We start from the raw sequence: 18,895 nt of genomic DNA on the forward strand, positions 1-18,895 counted from the left end.
AAACACTTCGCCATTTCATCTGATAACTACACGTGTAACTTGTGTTGAAACATTATATACCCATGTAATAAAGAAGTGTGTTTTATCCTATAATTATTGTCTTGTGTTATATTATCTTTTTGCTTCATAAAGCTGTTTTTGACTGACCAATTGATTCTCACCTGGATTCTCAACTTCAGATATTCTAAAATTACAAAATAATCATCTGAAAGCAGATTCATTTATTCATCATTCATTCTTGATTTATATTATTTAATCATTCATTCATTCATTCATTCATTCATCTGTCTATCTAGAAATTCAAATGATATTTATGAAAACTTTTTAAAAAATGAATCAATATACATTAAATTTTTAACTTTATTTTGATTCAACAGAGGGATATAAAATTTATAGCCACTCTTTTAAATGTATTTTAGGTTTAGTGTTCCAGTCATCTGATTGGTCAGCCCTTAGAATTAAAAAAAATTCGACCAATCAGAATTAAACAAGAATCTTGAATAGAATTTGAATTTCATATTTACGTCTTATATCACTGCAATGCTTCTTATAATTTCACTTTTTTAACTGGTTTCACTTTTGATTGCCATTACCATGGTTATAGGTATTGCATGACGTCTGTTGATTTTCTGTAATTGACCATATTTGGTATGCTATATTTCAGACATTAATACCAGGTCAGGTGATGTTACCGTTAAGTTCCAGAGATAAACCTTCTCCTGGAGCCAGCGTCAGTCAACCAAAGGTTCGTAAAAATATCTTTGACATTCAAAAAAAAATTTAATTCCAAAACGACAGGAATATTGTTATAGTTATCTAACTAATTTCTGCAATTTTTGTTTAAATTTAAATTTAGTTTTAAATCCTGTTGCTAAGGACATTTCTATAACTTACAAATAATTACATACCTTCCGTTTTCTGTATTTTGAGTGTGCCGTGCAAAATCTCGCCACCTGCACTTTAGAAACAACAGAAATTGACGTCTGCCATGTTTTTTTTCAATCTGTTTATATTCAATAAAACCAGCCAATCTTTTTGTAGCACAATGTTGCTGTCAAGAGTAAAAACTGTTTTCTAAATAAACTTTTCTCCTGAATTTAATCTAGTAATAAGGTGGAAGTTCTCTTCCTCACACTCAATATTTTTCTTCATCAGTTTTTGTCGTTGCTGAATAATTCCATACAAATTGTTTTCAATTTATTTTTGAGATAAAAAGGAGGAAATATAATAAAAATAGAATTTGACAAGTTTCAAAATAAAATGAGTTTGGCAGTAATAAGTTCACCTGCAATAGCATAATATAGTCAATTTAGTCAACCTAAAGGATGTAAAGGATAGTGGCAAGTCAAGCCCGAAGGTATTGATTCAAAAATGAGGAAAACTTGATATGAAAATACCAGAGATATATTTTAGTAGAAGAACTGGGGGATTGATCTCAGTGTTACTTGATAAAATAAATCAGATAACCTGTTACATCTGAATAATATATACACTGAAACTAATTAATAGTCTACTCTAGGGTTTTTAGAGGGCCAACAAGCCAACCTAGAGGATGTAAAGGGGATTAGCAAGTCAAGCCAGAGAGTATAGATTCAAAATAAATACGAGATGAGAGTCAGGAGCATCTGTTTCTGTATAAAACTGATATCTGTCATTTTATAAAATATGTAGAAAAACAAAACTTGATAGTTTGTTTAAAAAATTCCTAAAAAAAGTAAAAATTTGATAGTTTATTTAGCTTTTGAACTGGAGGTGATATATTCTAGAGTTGTGTATAATTGTTACATTCTGATTATTTACAAAATAAACATAATATTATTTATTTAAATATGTTACCATAGCAGCCATGTCAGACATCAGTTAGTTTTTGGAGGCAATCTGCTTCATATTAGACTACAGTATAGGTGTTGGTATATTGAGGGAGTGGGGGGGAGGCGGCATTGGGCCATGAAAAAAAAGCTTGTGATAGGTCTTATTTTGAAGTGAAAATAAAGTCCTCTAAATACTCAAAATTCATCTTGGGCCATCTAAAATCCGTTGGTCTCTGGGGGACAGGCCTCGCCTCTTTTAATAAAGCCATTGTGATTGTTTTCTGTCAATGAAATGTCAAATGATACAAAGATCTATTCCATCTCAAGTTTCTTTACAATGTAACTATTTCAATGGTGTCTTGGTTTTGTGGAAGAGAAAACTGTCACAATCTGAATCTGATATCTTGTATAAAAATAAAATTGAGAATAAAAATAACGAGCGTCTAAAAGGAGTAAGATGTAATTTAAACTGATATAAAAAATGAAAAAAAAGTAGACTATATAATGGCTTGTAAGAAAGATAAAAATGAAAAAATGACAGAATTTGAACAGAGAAAAACAACCTGACAAAGATATGAAAGAGGTATTGTTTGTGAACATTAAGATCTATTAGATCAGGTTTCTTGATGTAAGATATATATTAATAGACATGTTTAAAGGTGCTTCACTATTTAGATATATGTCACAAGTATGTCTTTATCTAAAATGTAATAAGTGGATGTGGTATTAAATAAATGTCAGATTGCACGAGAAAAAACGCCAAATTATTTCAATAATTTCAATAACCTATCTGTGATGATATTTTTAATCATCAACATCAAGCAACCTTGTCATCTTTTGATACAAAATGGATGACATTAAATTCAAGATATTTTGTTTTTATCTGGTAAATGGCTCTTTACTTTAAACTAACTGCCTTTTTTAACATATCTTGAAGTTTTTATGCTGCAATCATGCATTCCAACCACCACTGTTCAGCTATTTTCTTCTCGGTTTTTTGTGGTGTGTTTGAATGATGTACATTACGATTTGTGAGGTGCTACATTTTCTGTTGTATTATGGGTAATTTAGATTAACTGCGATCCTGTAAAAATAATTAGTCGGGTCGTTATCTGTATTAATCAACAAGTAGAAACGCAAAAAAAATAAAGAAAATATGTGCGGAAAAAACTACGAACACAACATGCGTTTAAATCAAGATGTAACATACGTAAAACACACAATAGAGAAAATTAAAAAGATGAAAAAATGGATGTTTTTTATCCAGTAATGATCTTTCATGAAGCTGTGATGTATATTGTATAAGTAAGAGATGTAGGAACCCATCTTCATAATGTCAAGCTATTACAAACTTCATCTTCACAATGTCAAGCTATTACAAACTTCATCTTCACAATGTCAAGCTATTACAAACTTCATCTTCACAATATCAAGCTATTACAAACTTCATCTTCACAATGTCAAGCTATTATAAACTTCATCTTCACAATGTCAAGCTATTACAAACTTCATCTTCACAATATCAAGCTATTACAAACTTCATCTTCACAATGTCAAGCTATTACAAACTTCATCTTCACAATGTCAAGTTATTACAAACTTCATCTTTACAATGTCAAGCTATTACAAACTTCATCTTCACAATGTCAGCTATTACAAACTACATCTTCACGATGTCAAGCTATTGCGAACTTTGTCTTATACCTTGACTGCAATAGCCACTTGTCTTGTATTATGGAAATTTTTAAATGTAGCGATTTGGTTGGAGTGTTTGCTAACAAATAAGACAATATCTGTCCTTGAGTCCACATAGTCAATAATTATCCCCTTCTGGGTGTTTAATATCTCCTGTTGGCAGTCAACATATCTAATAATTATCCCCTTTCTGAGAGTCCACACATCTGGGAGGTATCCCCTATCTGAAAGTCCACATATTCCCTCTGAGAGTTTATACAGCCAATAAGCATCCCCTTTTGGGAGTCCACATATCTAATTATCCCCTTTCTAGAGTCCAGATATCCCCTTCTGAGAGTTTACGTAGCCAATAAACATCCCCTTTTGGGAGTCCACATATTTAATTATTTAAAATGAGTAATTATATTATGACTAGATGTTATAGTTGTAAGAATTATTATCATCTGAAACATTGTTACATGTTTTATCCCCTATAACAGTTCTTGTTACTGATGTCTGTGTAACTTGTGGTTGATTCACTTCTAAAATTTACGGAATGTGAGATCGAGCTGATTAACATGGCAGAAACAACATCACACCATTTTCTTATCATCTCATCTCGGCATAATTTTATTTACTGCTGTATTTTTCTCTTGGCTTGTTAACTACTTCCTGTACAGATGAACTCAAATAAAACAAAATGGAATGAGGTTTTCATTTCACCAGGACGGAGGCATTAGCCCACTCTTTTTCAATTTACTGTTGATGGACTTTTAACATAAACAGTCTGAAGATCACAGGGCCACAGTTTATTGTCCCATCTGAATGACTTGACACTTTTTCCATGTTAGTCTCTGCGACCTGTATCACTGACAGGGGGAAACTTAGTGGCTAGGTGAAACAGGCGCAGGGTAATATTCTGAAAGCAGTGTCTGTTCCATCAAACTTTTATTCTATTGTGGAGGATTTCACTTACAGCAGTTATGTTCCTTGCAGACTTACAATCTAACTTTGGAGATGGAGACCCAGGTTGGACATTACCTCATTATATCAAGCATTTAAGGTCCACTTTCCTTTTTGAAGAGTACTGGCCATGTATTCTCAAAACAATCTTAGAGCTAGGATATCCTAGAAACAATCTTAGAAGTGTGGACCCTATAATTTGCTTTGAAAGAAATGCACGTAGACACTCAAAAATCTCAATTATGTCTTGAAAATTATCTCAAAATAAAACTTTCAAAACTCAAAAATAACACCTTGTATCATTCTGTGATTAAGTTTCTCAACACATCTTAACATCAAGTCCAAATAAATGTACAGTTCTGTATTTTTTATGTTTTATTAAAATATTCAGAAATTCTCACAAGTCTGATATGTGTCTCTTATAATATATATCTCAAGTTTAAAGAGATGAGATAATATCTGGAAATTTGACAATAAAAAACTTTTAAAAACTTGTTGAGGATAATAAATTGTGTATTAAAAATGGCTGAATATAAAATATTGTAATTTATATAGATAAAGATTTAAAAATCATAAAATCATGTTGAAGAGATAAAATCTTACTATAAAAAAAATAAAACATAAAAAATTTATAAGCATGATACTTTAGATAACATTTAGTCAACAAGTTTATATTTATATATAGACATAGCTTTATAGAACAACAATCACTGGTTACAGTTTTATACAACGTTTTAACGTGTTGTTTCCCCCCCCCCTCCCCCCATCGTCCTCAGGCACATAATGATAAGAAGTGATGGGCAAACTATATATACATTAATGCTTATTATTAAGAACACTCTTTTCATGCTTGTTTATGAGTTTTTCTTGTAAAAAGAGGGGCGAAGCTACACAGGGTATAGTCAACAGAAAGGGTGACAGAGGATGTACTAAATCGGTGGGGGTGGGATTATAGGGGCTGTTCAAAATATTTTATAAAAATTTGTTATATGATAAAATTTAGACTAGATGTTTTATGGGTGATGCTAACCATCGAGGGTATTCTGAATATGTCAAAAAATACTGAGTTTTTGGGGGTTTTGTAAAAAGTTATTGGTGTGAAGAAATAACAAGCAATCTATTTTGTTGTATTGTAAAGAAGTTTTCTAAATTTTTATGTGTATTGGGACATTGAGTCATTGATAGCATCAATTTGTACAAGTTTGATGACGTCATTAATCACAAAGGGCCGCATTTGATTGACACAAGTATATTTTGCAATTAGTGACGTCATCAAAGACTTCTTTTTTAGTTTTAGTTTTTAGAAAACTTCTTTACAATCATTTTAACTTTCTCAAATCGATTTAGAGAATTCATTTTATAATATGTTTCATCGTATGATAAATTTATTCCATTTTACTTTTCAGAAACCAGGAAAATGGTGTGCAGCTCACGTCCGAGTAGCTTGGGAAATTTACCATCATCAACAAAAAACACCGCAGGAATTATTCAAGGGGAGTGAACTGCGTGTGGGTGACCCATTACGACCCCCAAGTCATCTATTACCGGGTGGTACTTTACACAGACCCCCAGACCTAGCTGTCAATCCTGCTACCTTACTCGCATCTGGTCAGTTTCCTACTATTTTTGTCAATTTTTAGCATTACATTTTGATAATCTGTGAACATTGATCATGTGGACTTGGAATTTTTGCATCTAGATAGTAGTGGCGGGTGTGGCGCGCGAAGCAGACCATGCTTACTCTTTCCGAAACACCTGATTGTACTTCTCGTTGGAGCAGTCCACTACTATAATATTTTTACTCTTGATTTTGCCATAAGAGATTTTGATTAGCGGAATTGTTTTACTGGTACAGATTTCCATTTCGCCTAATGCCACTCGGGAGACCAGTGGTTCCCAACCTTTTTCAGCCTTCACACCCCTGGAGCAATCACCTGGACCTTTCACACCCCAAAAAATTTGTTTCATCCACATTTCCAGCATGTGATGATGTGAGGTACTCTCTCAATTCAAAATAAATTCTTCTCCTGTACCAGTTGGCCACACCCCTGACACACTAGTCCCACACCCCCAGGGGGTGAAAACACCCCAGGTTGGGAACTGGGCATATTGAAATGATTTCCACTTCATGTATTATATTTTTATCGTGTAGTAATATATTTTTAATTTTATTTTGCAGCGTCTCAAGGTAGAAGTATATTGGACAGTATTCCCCACAGTTCAGCTAGCAGTAGTTTTCTTAATCCCAATCATATAGGTCAGTATTTAGTTTCATTTATTCTCCTGGGCAACACCAAATCTTTGAATTTTCAGTATTGATGACAATACATTTGTTTCATCAAAGTTGGCTGTAACACAATCAGTTAGAGTGTTAAAATCTTAACATGATGTCATATGGTTGGTTTCGTTGAACTAGTGATGGTTGTAATTTCTTCTTATAACCTGAATAAGTCATCTTTCTTCATTATTCACTTCAACCCAGTTGTAAATGGGTACGAATAATCCTGATGGATGCCAAGAGGTTTGGCAAACCTAAGTTGTTTTTTTAAAAAAAAAAAATTTTTTGTTCATTTCTTGAAGGTCTTTGGCTTGTCTAAAGATCGTACTGGACAAACAAAAATTGGGCAAATATGCAAAGTTTCTTCTTGGCTTGCACATTATCTGGCGTGGAAGTAAAACTCAAAAAATTTCAGACTTTATGACCTCTCGGAGACTGTCAAGGTTATACATGAAGGCGTGTTTAAAAACTGACAATAAAAATTATGACGTAACATGAATATGGTAATTTTATATGTTTTTGACGTTTAAATGTCAATATGTTTCAAATCTAAGATATTTATGTCAAATTCGTTGCATAAAAAATTATACATGTACATCAGTTTCTGTCCGTACTGTCAATTTTTTTAAGATTTGGATATTTTGGATTTCTGCCGTCACGACAAGGCCATGAAATTATGACAGTTTCATTCTGATTTGACGTTAAAATTTGACAATCATTATTCCTCAGATTTCATATTAAATGCTGATTCAGTGAATTGAAAGTGAGGTTTTTGTCAGAGAAAAAATTCATTATCATTTTCATGACGTCAAAAGAGTTTTTTTGAGAGTTAGTAGCCCTTGATGTATGTTAACGGAGCAGAATTAAGATTTTTTTGTGCATGTAACATTTTTTTTTACAGCCATTAAACTGATATTAGAATGTCATAGTGAAATGTCATCCTAATTTGATCAAGGCATTAAAGTCATCGTAGTAAATGCTCCAGATATTTTTGCTTACATAGCACAAACGTTTTGAAGGTCGTTGTTATCTCAATGATAGTATTTGAATGATATTTACCTTATATAGATGAAATATTTTATCAATTCCAGGTGTTACACCGTATCAAAGACCAGCGCCCTATCCTAATATGAATTCCATGTTTGGCGGTTTAGGTAAAGGTTTGTGTTCCATCCCTCTATTTTTCATTTTTCAATTTTCTCAATTCTTTGGTTGTTCTTAGACCATTTTGATAATCCACAAATTTTGCAAAATCTTACTAATGTCTTTGTGAAAACACATAACATAAAATGATCTAAAACACAACTATCTTGTAAATTTTTTAAATGATATTAATTGTAATTGTGAGTACTATATATAGACACAGCTTTATTGAACGACAATCACTGGTTGAAGGGGGGAAATATGTCGAAACGTTGTATAAAACTTTAACCAGTAATTGTTGTTCTATAAAGCTGTGTTTATATTATATAACTATCTTGTAATTGACCCTTCAGTGGGTCTAATCTATGTTTTAGCCTCTAGGTTTTAGACGAAAAAAATATTTCATTGTCAACAAGATGTTTTCCAGTAAGAACATTCCTTAAAAGGATTGAGAAAATGAATTTTTTTTTTTAGTAAAACCTATTAAGTTAATTTTTGTAATATAGTGTATTTTAAACCTAATATTAGATGCACACAGTATATATATATTTCGCACTTGCATTTTATTTGGTTAACTCTAAAATCTCATAGAGAAACTTTATCTCACAATGGCCTCATCTCAGCTAAGGATGATGAAGAATCCAAAGCTTTGCAAATTTCACTTGTGAGTGATGGACCGAGCAAACCACTATGCAAATATTTTTTCTCTGAGATTCTCTTGAAGACATTCCTCATAGCTATGATGGTAACTTTGTGCATAGGTTGTCATTGCAGCATCATTTTTAGAGACTCAGCAAACCATTAATGTTTTTGAAGTCTACATTTCTTTCAGAGAGTCAGCATTGACTTTCATGATTTGTATTCAATATACAGGTCTGATATACAGGTCTGATATACAGGTCTGATATACAAGTCTGATATACAGGTCTGATATACAGGTCTGATATACAGGTCTGATATACAGGTCTGATATACAGGTCTGTTATACAGGTCTGTTATACAGGTCTGATATACAGGTCTGATATACAGGTCTGTTATACAGGTCTGTTATACAGGTCTGATATACAGGTCTGATATACAGGTCTGATATACAGGTCTGATATACAGGTCTGATATACAGGACTGATATACAGGTCTGATATACAGGACTGATATACAGGTCTGATATACAGGTGTGATATACAGGTCTGATATACAGTAGTAATATTTAGTTGTTCTAAAGGTGAAAACGACATAGGAGACATAGACATAACAAGTCTTGTTAATTGTGCTCATTGATATTTTGTTTGTATTTTTAGTGAACAGTTTATTTATGAATGGTCGTGAACCCCATGGGGCCCCCTCCCCTCATGATTACATGAACAGGTTACATAGGGCACCCCCTTCCTTCCCGTCCTGGCCTAAACCAGACATGGAACGAGAAATGGAAAGAGAACGTGAGCGAGAACGGGAAAGGGAGAGAGAAAGAGAGAGAGAAAAAGAGCGGGAACTTATGGACAGACGGAAAGAAGAAGAAAGAGAAAGGTAAATGTAAATCTGGTTTATTTATGAATCTGTTAAAACTCTATTATAGGAATTGTAAAGAGGTTTTCTAAAATTTTTTATGTATGTTGGAGACACTGATAGCATCAATTTTCAGACGTCTGTTGTTCCTGCGATTCCACTAAAACTACAAGTTTGATGAAGTCACTTATCGCGAAATATACTGTATCACATAAGGCCTTGGCGATTAGTGACGTCATCAAACACTTAGTTTTCGATACACAATTAAATTAAGAAAATCTCTTAACAATCTCTGTGATAAAATGGACATAGATTTATTTGTCCATGAAATAATGAAGCAAACTGACAAAGAAGTGTCTTTTCTGATCGAAATTAATTTAGGTCCAATGGTGATTTGTGATTTTTCAAACAAATAAAAGTGATTATTAAGTATGATAAATTTATTGAATATGTATTTTCTTGTATTTCCAGGGAACGAAGACATTCTGAACAACGAGAAAGACTAAATAGTAGTGAATATGATCGATCTCGTGATAGGATGAAAGAACTTGAAAATCATCAAAGTGTCTCTAGATCACGATCTCGTTCCCCAATCAGAAACGGACGAATTGATTCGTTAAAAACAGACACTAATGGTGACCGTCGCTATGACGAACCGGGTAGTATAAACAATGTGTTAAAAATAAAGGAGGAAAGGAGGGAAGAGGATTTAGCAGTGTTTGCCGAACGTGCAGAGCGTGAAAAAAATTTAGCGTTATCACGAAACAGTTTATTGGGACTGGGTGGTTTACCGCCAGTGAATCCCCTCGGAGCTCAATTAGCTCCTCATCTCAGTTTAAATATGTTGGATCGAGCCCGGGTACTTGCTCCAAATCCTTATTTTAATTCCGAACGCCCGTCTGCTCATCCTTCCATGTGGAATCCTTTTGAAAAAAGTATGGACATCAGTTTAAATCATCGTATTCAGCTGGAAAGAGAGCGAGAAAGGATGATGGGAGGTCTGCCACGTCCAATGTCGTTACTCGAACAAGATCAACTCAAAGAACAATTATTAATGCGCGATCATGAACGTGAAATGGAAATTCGACGTTATTACGAACGATTACCTCCCTTTGAAAGAGAAAGACTGAGTTTTGAGCAGCAACGTTTCCCGTCAATGAGAACCCCCGATATGCAGCTATTTAATTTTCCAAGGAATTCAAGTCCAATGGTTAATCATGTAGGCAGCAAGAGTAATTCCCCCGCTTGTTTATCTGGACCGCCTCCTCTTATCTCATCGGCAAGTGCTACACATTCGCGAAGTCACGATAATTCACCCTCAAGTGCAAAATCAAAAGGTTGTAGTCCCGCAGACAGTACTAGCGAATCAAAAGACAAGATAAGGGAAAGTAACTCCACGGATCCCGAGGCTCACTCAAGGTAGAAACGGGAAAACAGTTTTTATTCATGGATTTTATGGCAATAAAGTGCCCTTTACTTTTTTACCAGGAACTAAAAGTTCTAAAACCTCATCATACAAAATCGTCATGGTAATACTCTTAACTCGATTTTGATTGGTTGAAAATTAAAAACTAATGACCAATCAGATACCAGTATATATAAACCAATGTTAGAATTGTTGTGAAAATGGCGTGTTGTGATTTTAACGTTGCAATTTGAAAGTGATTATGATTGCCAAATTGTTCAAGTACAAAACTGCGTGTATCCTACAAAACCAATAACTGTTCAGAGACGACTTTCCTGAATTTAATTCAGCGTATGTCGGTTGAGATAAGCTTTAAGCTACGACTAAAAAAAAACTAAAAAATGTTCAGGTATAGATTATAACAATCAGATTTGAGTGCTTTTTTTATTAGATAAATTCTGTTTATTCAGGATAATCAGTCAGATTGATGCCTTCTACTTTATGTAAATATGAAAAATGGCCAAAAGTCTGTCGTATTTCAGAACGAACTTTGCAATGGCATATCAGAAAGTGTGAATTTCCTTTGGTTCAGTTTGAAAACTTGCAACTTATGTTCTAAATATTTTGTTTTTTTTTAAGACTTCTGATAACCATGGTAACCATAGATCTGCAACATAAAACTTACACCTTTTGCTCTAAATAGCCTAGGTATCTTAACTTAAGGTGAAGCCAATCTAAGAGTTCTGATTGGTTGTCGTAAGACTGCAGAAGTTTTAGAAACCGAATTCGAGCGTCTCAAATCGTACAGCGCATGAAGCTATACTTAGTAACAGGCTTATGTAACAGATATTTATAATTACCCCTAATTCAGAAGGCTTTCTGGTCTATACAGGGCTGTAACTACATCAAGGCAAATGACTAATAGAAAAACATTGCTAGGTATGGCTCTGCTAAACACGTGTCCCTAAATATCATAACTTAAAGTGAAGCCGTTTTTTCATTCGAAGAGTTCTGATTGGTTCAGATTTGTTGATTGAATTCGAGCTTCTCAAACCCTATAAGCAGCTATAACTAGGTATTTTAAGCAACTAGCTAGCTGTAATTCAAGTATGTTTTCTGGTTCATGTCCCTGATTCACATACAAAAACCAGAACACATCTTTTGAATTATTAAATCACACGGTGGAGTATAACAACCATTTTTACTCCATAATTCAGTGTTTGAGACTCCTAGCTCTCAGATATTTATATCAGTTTTTATAGATTGAATTAAATAGTAAACATTTTTATGAAAAAACAATTTATTTCTGTTGAATATAGCAACTCTTCAATTTGGTTTGATGAAATATTTTTCAAGATAAAATTCAATTTAAGAAACAAATTCAAAACAAAAAGGTTTTTCAAAATTGTTTTTCCAATTATTGAATATAGTTTGCAAATTTTCTTGCTTTTTAGAATAACAAAAATGACTGATTACACCATTTTCTTTTGTGTTTCATATTAGCAGTTTTGCATATTTTTAGAAAGTGATTTTAGGTGCAGAAAGCAGTAAATTTAGGCAGAAAAAAGGTCATTAAAAAGTAGGATTGTTATACATCTTGAGAACAATGCAAGATAGTAAGTAAAACTATTCTTTTAAGAACCCTGGATCTTGTTTTCAATTCCAAAATGGACGTTAAAGAATGAAAAGTCGATTTGAAGCTTGTGAGATTTAATCTTGAAAACCCTGGGCTTTTTTTCAGTCTGAACTGGGCGTATAGAATTTAGATTAAGAATGAAAATGGGATAGGAAATGTATGAGATATAAAGAATGTGTATAAACTAAGTGAAATCTAAATTATATCCATCGTGTCATTGTAAATATAAACTATAATAATTATAAATATTACTTGTTTTTTTTTTCACTCTAGAAAAATGTCATGAAAATAAAATGTCCTCACAATTCCAGTTGGTTTTTATATTTATTATTGTCCAGCATCCTTGAAATTAAAAAAATTTCACTTCACTGGCTGATAGAGCTCAATTTATGCAGCTGATACCAGCAGACACATAACTAAAATGGAGCTCTATCAGCCACTGAAGTAAATACGACCCATAAGAAAGCTTAAATTGAGCTCTTTGAGGTGGGAGATAATATGTTAGATGCAGAAAGCTTAAATTAAGCTCTATCTACCAAGCAAAAAATATATTTACATAACCCCACAGAAAGCTTAAATTGAGCTCCGTGGGCTGAAAAATAATACTTTAGATGCCTGTACCAAAAGCTTAAATTAAGCTTCATCGTCTAGCAAAATACACATGTAGACAACTCTATAGAAAGCTTAAATACTTAACATGTAGTTGACTATACAGAAAGCTTAAATTAAGCTCTATCCACTAGCAAAAAATATATTTAGACAACCTCACAGACAGCTTAAATTAACTAGCAAATTAACTAGCAAAATATACATTTAAACAACATTAAAGAAAGCTTAAATTGAGCTCCGTGGGCTGAAAAATAATACTTTAGATGCCTGTACCAAAAGCTTAAATTAAGCTTCATCGTCTAGCAAAATACACATGTAGACAACTCTATAGAAAGCTTAAATACTTAACATGTAGTTGACTATACAGAAAGCTTAAATTAAGCTCTATCCACTAGCAAAAAATATATTTAGACAACCTCACAGACAGCTTAAATTAACTAGCAAATTAACTAGCAAAATATACATTTAAACAACATTAAAGAAAGCTTAAATTGAGCTCCGTGGGCTGAAAAATAATACTTTAGATGCCTGTACCAAAAGCTTAAATTAAGCTTCATCGTCTAGCAAAATACACATGTAGACAACTCTATAGAAAGCTTAAATACTTAACATGTAGTTGACTATACAGAAAGCTTAAATTAAGCTCTATCCACTAGCAAAAAATATATTTAGACAACCTCACAGACAGCTTAAATTAACTAGCAAATTAACTAGCAAAATATACATTTAAACAACATTAAAGAAAGCTTAAATTGAGCTCTGTGGGATGCCTATACAGAGGCTGGTAGATATTATATTGAGACGACCATGCTGGTAGAGTATAAAGCTTTATTTGTGCTATATCAGCTGGTGGAACAAATTTTTAGATGACTGTACAGATAGCAGGAATTGTGTTCTATTAGCTGGCCGAGCATATATTTAGACAACTTTACAGAAAGCTTAAATCAACTCTATCAGCTGTTAGACGGAAAGCTTAAATTGGGCTCTAGAGATAGAGATTATATTGACACAACTATACAGAAAGCTTAAATTGAGCTCTATTGTCTGGTAGAGCAGAACACTTAAATTGGTAGAAAGCTTAATTTTAGCTCTATCAGCTGGGAGAGCAGATATTTAGACGACTATGAGCTATAGTCAATATGTGTAGTCAATGTGTAGTCAATATTTAGACGACTGTACAATAAGCTGAAATTAAAATCTATAAGCTGGTAGAAAAGTTATTTTGGGCCCCTACACAGAAAGATGAAATTGAGCTCTGTAATCAGCTGATGAATGAGATATTAAGACCGCTATACAGAAAGCTGAAATCAAGCTCTATCAGTTGATAGACTAAATAATTGAACTGCCAAACAGCAAGCTGAAATTGAGCTCTATCAATTGGTAGACAATATATATTGAGAAGACCAAACAGAAAGCTGAAATTGAGCTCTATCAATTGGTAGACAATATATATTGAGAAGACCAAACAGAAAGCTTAAAAGCATGTGCTACAGAATTTAGATGCTTCTACAGAAAGCTGGATTTGAGCTCTATCAGCTGGTAGACCAGATATTTAGGCAACTATAGAGAAGGCTGAAATTGAGCATAGCTGAAATTGTGCTCTCTCAACTGGTATAATGAAATATTTAGATAACTATACAGATAGTTGAAATTGAGTTCTATCAGCTGGTAAAGTGAATATTTAGATGACTATACAGATAGCTGAAATTGTGCTCTCTCAACTGGTATAATAAAATATTTAGATAACTATACAGATAGCTGAAATTGAGCTCTATCAGCTGGTAAAGTAAATATTTAGACTACTATACAGATAGCTGACATTGAGCTCTATCAGCTGGTAAAGTAAATATTTAGACTACTATACAGATAGCTGAAATTGACCTCTATCAGCTGGTAAAGTAAATATTTAGATGACTATACAGATAGCTGAAATTGAGATCTATCAGCTGGTAAAGTTAATATTTAGATGACTATACAGATAGCTGAAATTGAGTTCTATCAGCTGGTATAGTAAATATTTAGATGACTATACAGATAGCTGATATTGAGTTCTATCAGCTGGTAAAGTAAATATTTAGATGACTATACAGATAGCTGACATTGAGCTCTATCAGCTGGTAAAGTAAATATTTAGACTACTATACAGATAGCTGACATTGAGCTCTATCAGCTGGTAAAGTAAATATTTAGATGACTATACAGATAGCTGAAATTGAGCTCTATCAGCTGGTAAAGTTAATATTTAGATGACTATACAGATAGCTGAAATTGAGCTCTATCAACTGGTATAGTAAATATTTAGATGACTATACAGATAGCTGAAATTGAGCTCTATCAGCTGGAAAAGTAAATATTATTTATAAGACATGTAGGATTTTTATGGAATCAAAAATAATTTTTAGTCAAGAAGGAAATCCTTCTTTTTATAAAGTAGAGGAGCCAGCCCTATTTTGTTTAACTCAAACATACCTTATACAAATACCAGAGTAAAAGGGTTGTTTCAGACCCTATAATTTGACATCTGGTCTGTGTAAATTGTGTATTTGAAATATCTAATTTATTTAAAGTCTATCATATTATTTGTTCGAAGGGAGTTGGGGCATTCAAAAATCAAATTTTAAAATTAACTCAAATCTTTAAACTATTGATGTAAGGTGTGGTGTTGAATTAAAGACTTTTCAATCTTAATAAATTCACATTTAAATTAAAAATGGTGGATTTATTTTGGCATTCAAATCAAATATTCTAAATATTGATACTTTCAATGGATTTTAACTTAAAGATGGATACCCACCCTTACCAAAATATTAATTGATCAAAAAGGCAGGCAAGTTGGTTAACAAGCTTGTTAATTCAGGGGCCTAGAGTTGGATTTTGGCTCTGAACTCCCAGGAATGGTCGATGTAAACAATATGTAAATAATATGTAAACAATAATATAGTATAGGTATACTCAATCACAAATTGGCTTCTCCTATTAATAAAGAGTAAGAATGACTTTCTTGGCAGTCACAGTCGTTACATGGCATTAGGTGTTTCAGATGAGTGAGCACTTCCTTTAATGCAAAGAGGCTGAATCCCCCCCTTTCAAAAAACAAAACGCCTTCAACACAGACTTGTAGGTTTCGTGGTAAACTCAAAGGTAGGGTGGTATCAGGTGTCTTAAACACTGAGCATGACCTGCCATTCTTGCTATTAATTGGCTAATGAATATAGGCAATGCCATGCAGTATGCAATGAGAAATTTTTTTTAAGCACAGTGCATTATCCTGAGAAGAACTACCCCCTAAGCTTCAAAACAAATGAAATGGAATCCATGTCTACAACAATAAGATAAAATTTGTCTACCCCCGGGGATTGTGATAATAAGACACTGATCTAACCACTACCCCCAGGGCCACACATTGTTGGTAAATTGATTATCAAATGATGCTTGCTGGTTCCATTTCCTTTCAACAAGTCTGCTGCCATAATTAACTCACGGAATCTAGGTCATCAATGTTTGGATTTTATTAAAGGGATTGCGTGGGTATCAGAGAGGCTGAACAAGAACCTATTCCGTTGTGTTTTCCGTTGAATGGTAGATTTTGTTATTATTCTATGAAGAGTTATCTCCCATATGAAGAAGAAATGAATCAAAACATTAACTGTAGCCTGTAAATTGAGAGTCTGGAAATTGAGTTATCTCCCATAAAAATGGATTAGAAAATTAACTGTTGTCTGTAAATAGAGTTAACCCCCTTTAATCTAATAATTCAGCAGTCTTGTAGAAGGCCTATACCAACCTTTTCCTTCTATAGCATCATTAAAAATTTCAAAACTTATATTTAGGGACTTCAGTGGAAGACATTTTACGACGTCATATCCACACTGACGTCACATTAGAATTAGCGCCAAAAATATCAAAAGTACAGAACCAAGAAAATGAAACGTATGAGGTGCTTATTTTTGGGATGTGCTCTGGTCGTTGCGTTTATTTACTTTTCGTCTACGTTTGTCTCTGCGACAGTGGACATGAACATAAAGGAACTGCAGTTTGTCGCCGATCATCTTACGCCAGAAGAATGTATCCAAGTTGAAGCTGCTTTGAGACAAAATCGCTTCCAGATCGACTGGGAACAGTTGAAAAAAGACACCAAAACTTTAAATGAGAAAACGAAATCGACGCCATGTTTGGTTAGGTTGGTGAATTGGGATCGTGGAAAAGCAAAGCACCTGACGTTTCAAGATTTAGCGATTCGTTTGAAAGAACTTGGATTTGTGGAAGTTTCCGACAAGATCAGTAAAAATGTCAACCACGAGAAAGCAGAAGAGGTTAAGGAATCTTTTGTGGACGATCCTTTTAAAGAATTGGTTCCAACTAAATCGCTGCTTCTGGATGAACCGAAGGATTTAAAAAGTGCACAAATAAAGCCAGCACCGATTGAAGAAGAGTCGCATTATAACGTCATTTTGTGGAGCGTTCTTGGGTCGTTGTCGTTCACGCTCCTTCTTTTAGTGTCCTGTTATGTCTGCTGTCCTGAAGGTTGCTGTACGGTTTGGAGGAAGACCGTGCCACAAGGATGTTCGGTTGGTTGTGATATGCTGGTATACCAGTGTTCCGCCTGCTGCTCCAGGCTGGGTAAAGACACAGAATATCATCTGTTGGATGGAGAGGAAACTAACCAAACAGACCTCGATTCAGGTCAAATCCCCAGTTTTGAAGAAGTGGAGAACGCCATTACACGAGCACGCTCTGTAACTAGAAACGTTTAAATGTCTACTATTCGTTAGTGACAAAATATGTACCAGGTGCATGCAATCTCTACTACAACCAACCCTTGGGTCAAGCACCGTTTTCATCTGCAAGCCAGTCTGACAAGAGCGTTTTGTGTCGATGGACCACTGTTGTTTGTTAGTCTATTGGCATACAATCTGCGAAGCGTTGTTTTGGTCTTGGTATGCAAGCCGGTCCGACAACTAGGCAAAATATTTATGTGTGTCTTCTGTTGCTAATTAATCTATACTGGAATCATGTCATCATCTGGTTAGATCTACTTGGGACCAAGCATTACAGACAGCAACCCTTAAAGATGAAACAAAGACTTGGTGCTTTAAAAAGAAATATGTGGGCAGCAGAAACCTTCGAAATTCCAACGATCTGAAAAGCAACTCGTTTCAAAGTTTTGGCGTCAGTACGATAAAACTCTCGGTAAAGATGATACAGATTCCTAAAGACTATGTGCTTGAAATAGAATACTGACGGCACCATAAACCATTGATTTTCTTAAGTTTTGAAAAGCAACGAGTTGCAAAGTATCAGTATATCATTCGGCAATACTCGGAAGTTTCCGTAAAGTTGAATCTGTATATTGTACAGTGCCAGCAGAACTTTTGTCAGTACTATATAACTCTCGGCAGTGCTAAGTAAATCCCAGGAATCACGTCATATAACAAAGTTGTAAAAATAAATGAATAATCACCTAATCAGACTGAGAATTATCAGGAATAATGGAATTGTATCGTTTTGTCTCCGAGTGGAATATTTATAAGATCACTCGAGACCTTGGAATGACATCAAGACTTCTGATTGGTAATTATTCGTCTGGTTTAATCTGTTGTCGACTGTAGGATTTTGAGTTTTAAATAATGTTGTGATAGGTGTAAGCAGATTTGCTTAGTTAAAAAGGGTACATCTAATATTCTAAGGGTCAGAGGCGGAGCCAGGTTTGCGTCCGAGGGGGGAGGGGGCGAGATATCTGAGATTGCCCGAATCTTTAACCTAGAAAAACTTGCTTTCGAGGCTGCGAAGGGGGGGGGGGGGGGGGGGGGGGGGCGAAAATTTTGGAAACCCCCCCCCCCCCCCCTTTGGGCCCCCCCCCGGCAAGGGGAGAA

General features: G+C 34.1%; 2 protein-coding genes across 2 annotated transcripts in view; both read left to right on the forward strand.

The window, feature by feature from the left end:
- The window catches only part of LOTGIDRAFT_163411 (hypothetical protein), a gene marked incomplete at both ends in the record, with an annotated part of 17,086 nt that extends 6,291 nt beyond the window's left edge, over window positions 1–10,795 (forward strand). The window contains 6 exons of the mRNA XM_009059488.1: window positions 665–745; window positions 5,855–6,056; window positions 6,628–6,705; window positions 7,818–7,886; window positions 9,168–9,393; window positions 9,844–10,795. Coding sequence (XP_009057736.1) covers window positions 665–745; window positions 5,855–6,056; window positions 6,628–6,705; window positions 7,818–7,886; window positions 9,168–9,393; window positions 9,844–10,795 — 1,608 coding nt within the window. The remainder of the gene's footprint in view (window positions 1–664; window positions 746–5,854; window positions 6,057–6,627; window positions 6,706–7,817; window positions 7,887–9,167; window positions 9,394–9,843) is intronic.
- Window positions 10,796–16,945: 6,150 nt separating this feature from the next.
- Window positions 16,946–17,776, forward strand: LOTGIDRAFT_163412 (hypothetical protein; the record flags this gene model as incomplete). Its single annotated transcript, XM_009059489.1, has 1 exon — window positions 16,946–17,776. The coding sequence occupies one exon, from the start codon at window positions 16,946–16,948 to the stop codon at window positions 17,774–17,776; it is 831 nt and encodes a 276-aa protein (XP_009057737.1).
- Window positions 17,777–18,895: the final 1,119 nt, after the last annotated feature.

This window comes from Lottia gigantea (assembly GCF_000327385.1).
Source record: "Lottia gigantea unplaced genomic scaffold LOTGIsca_39, whole genome shotgun sequence".
In the NCBI taxonomy this organism is placed as follows: domain Eukaryota; kingdom Metazoa; phylum Mollusca; class Gastropoda; family Lottiidae; genus Lottia; species Lottia gigantea.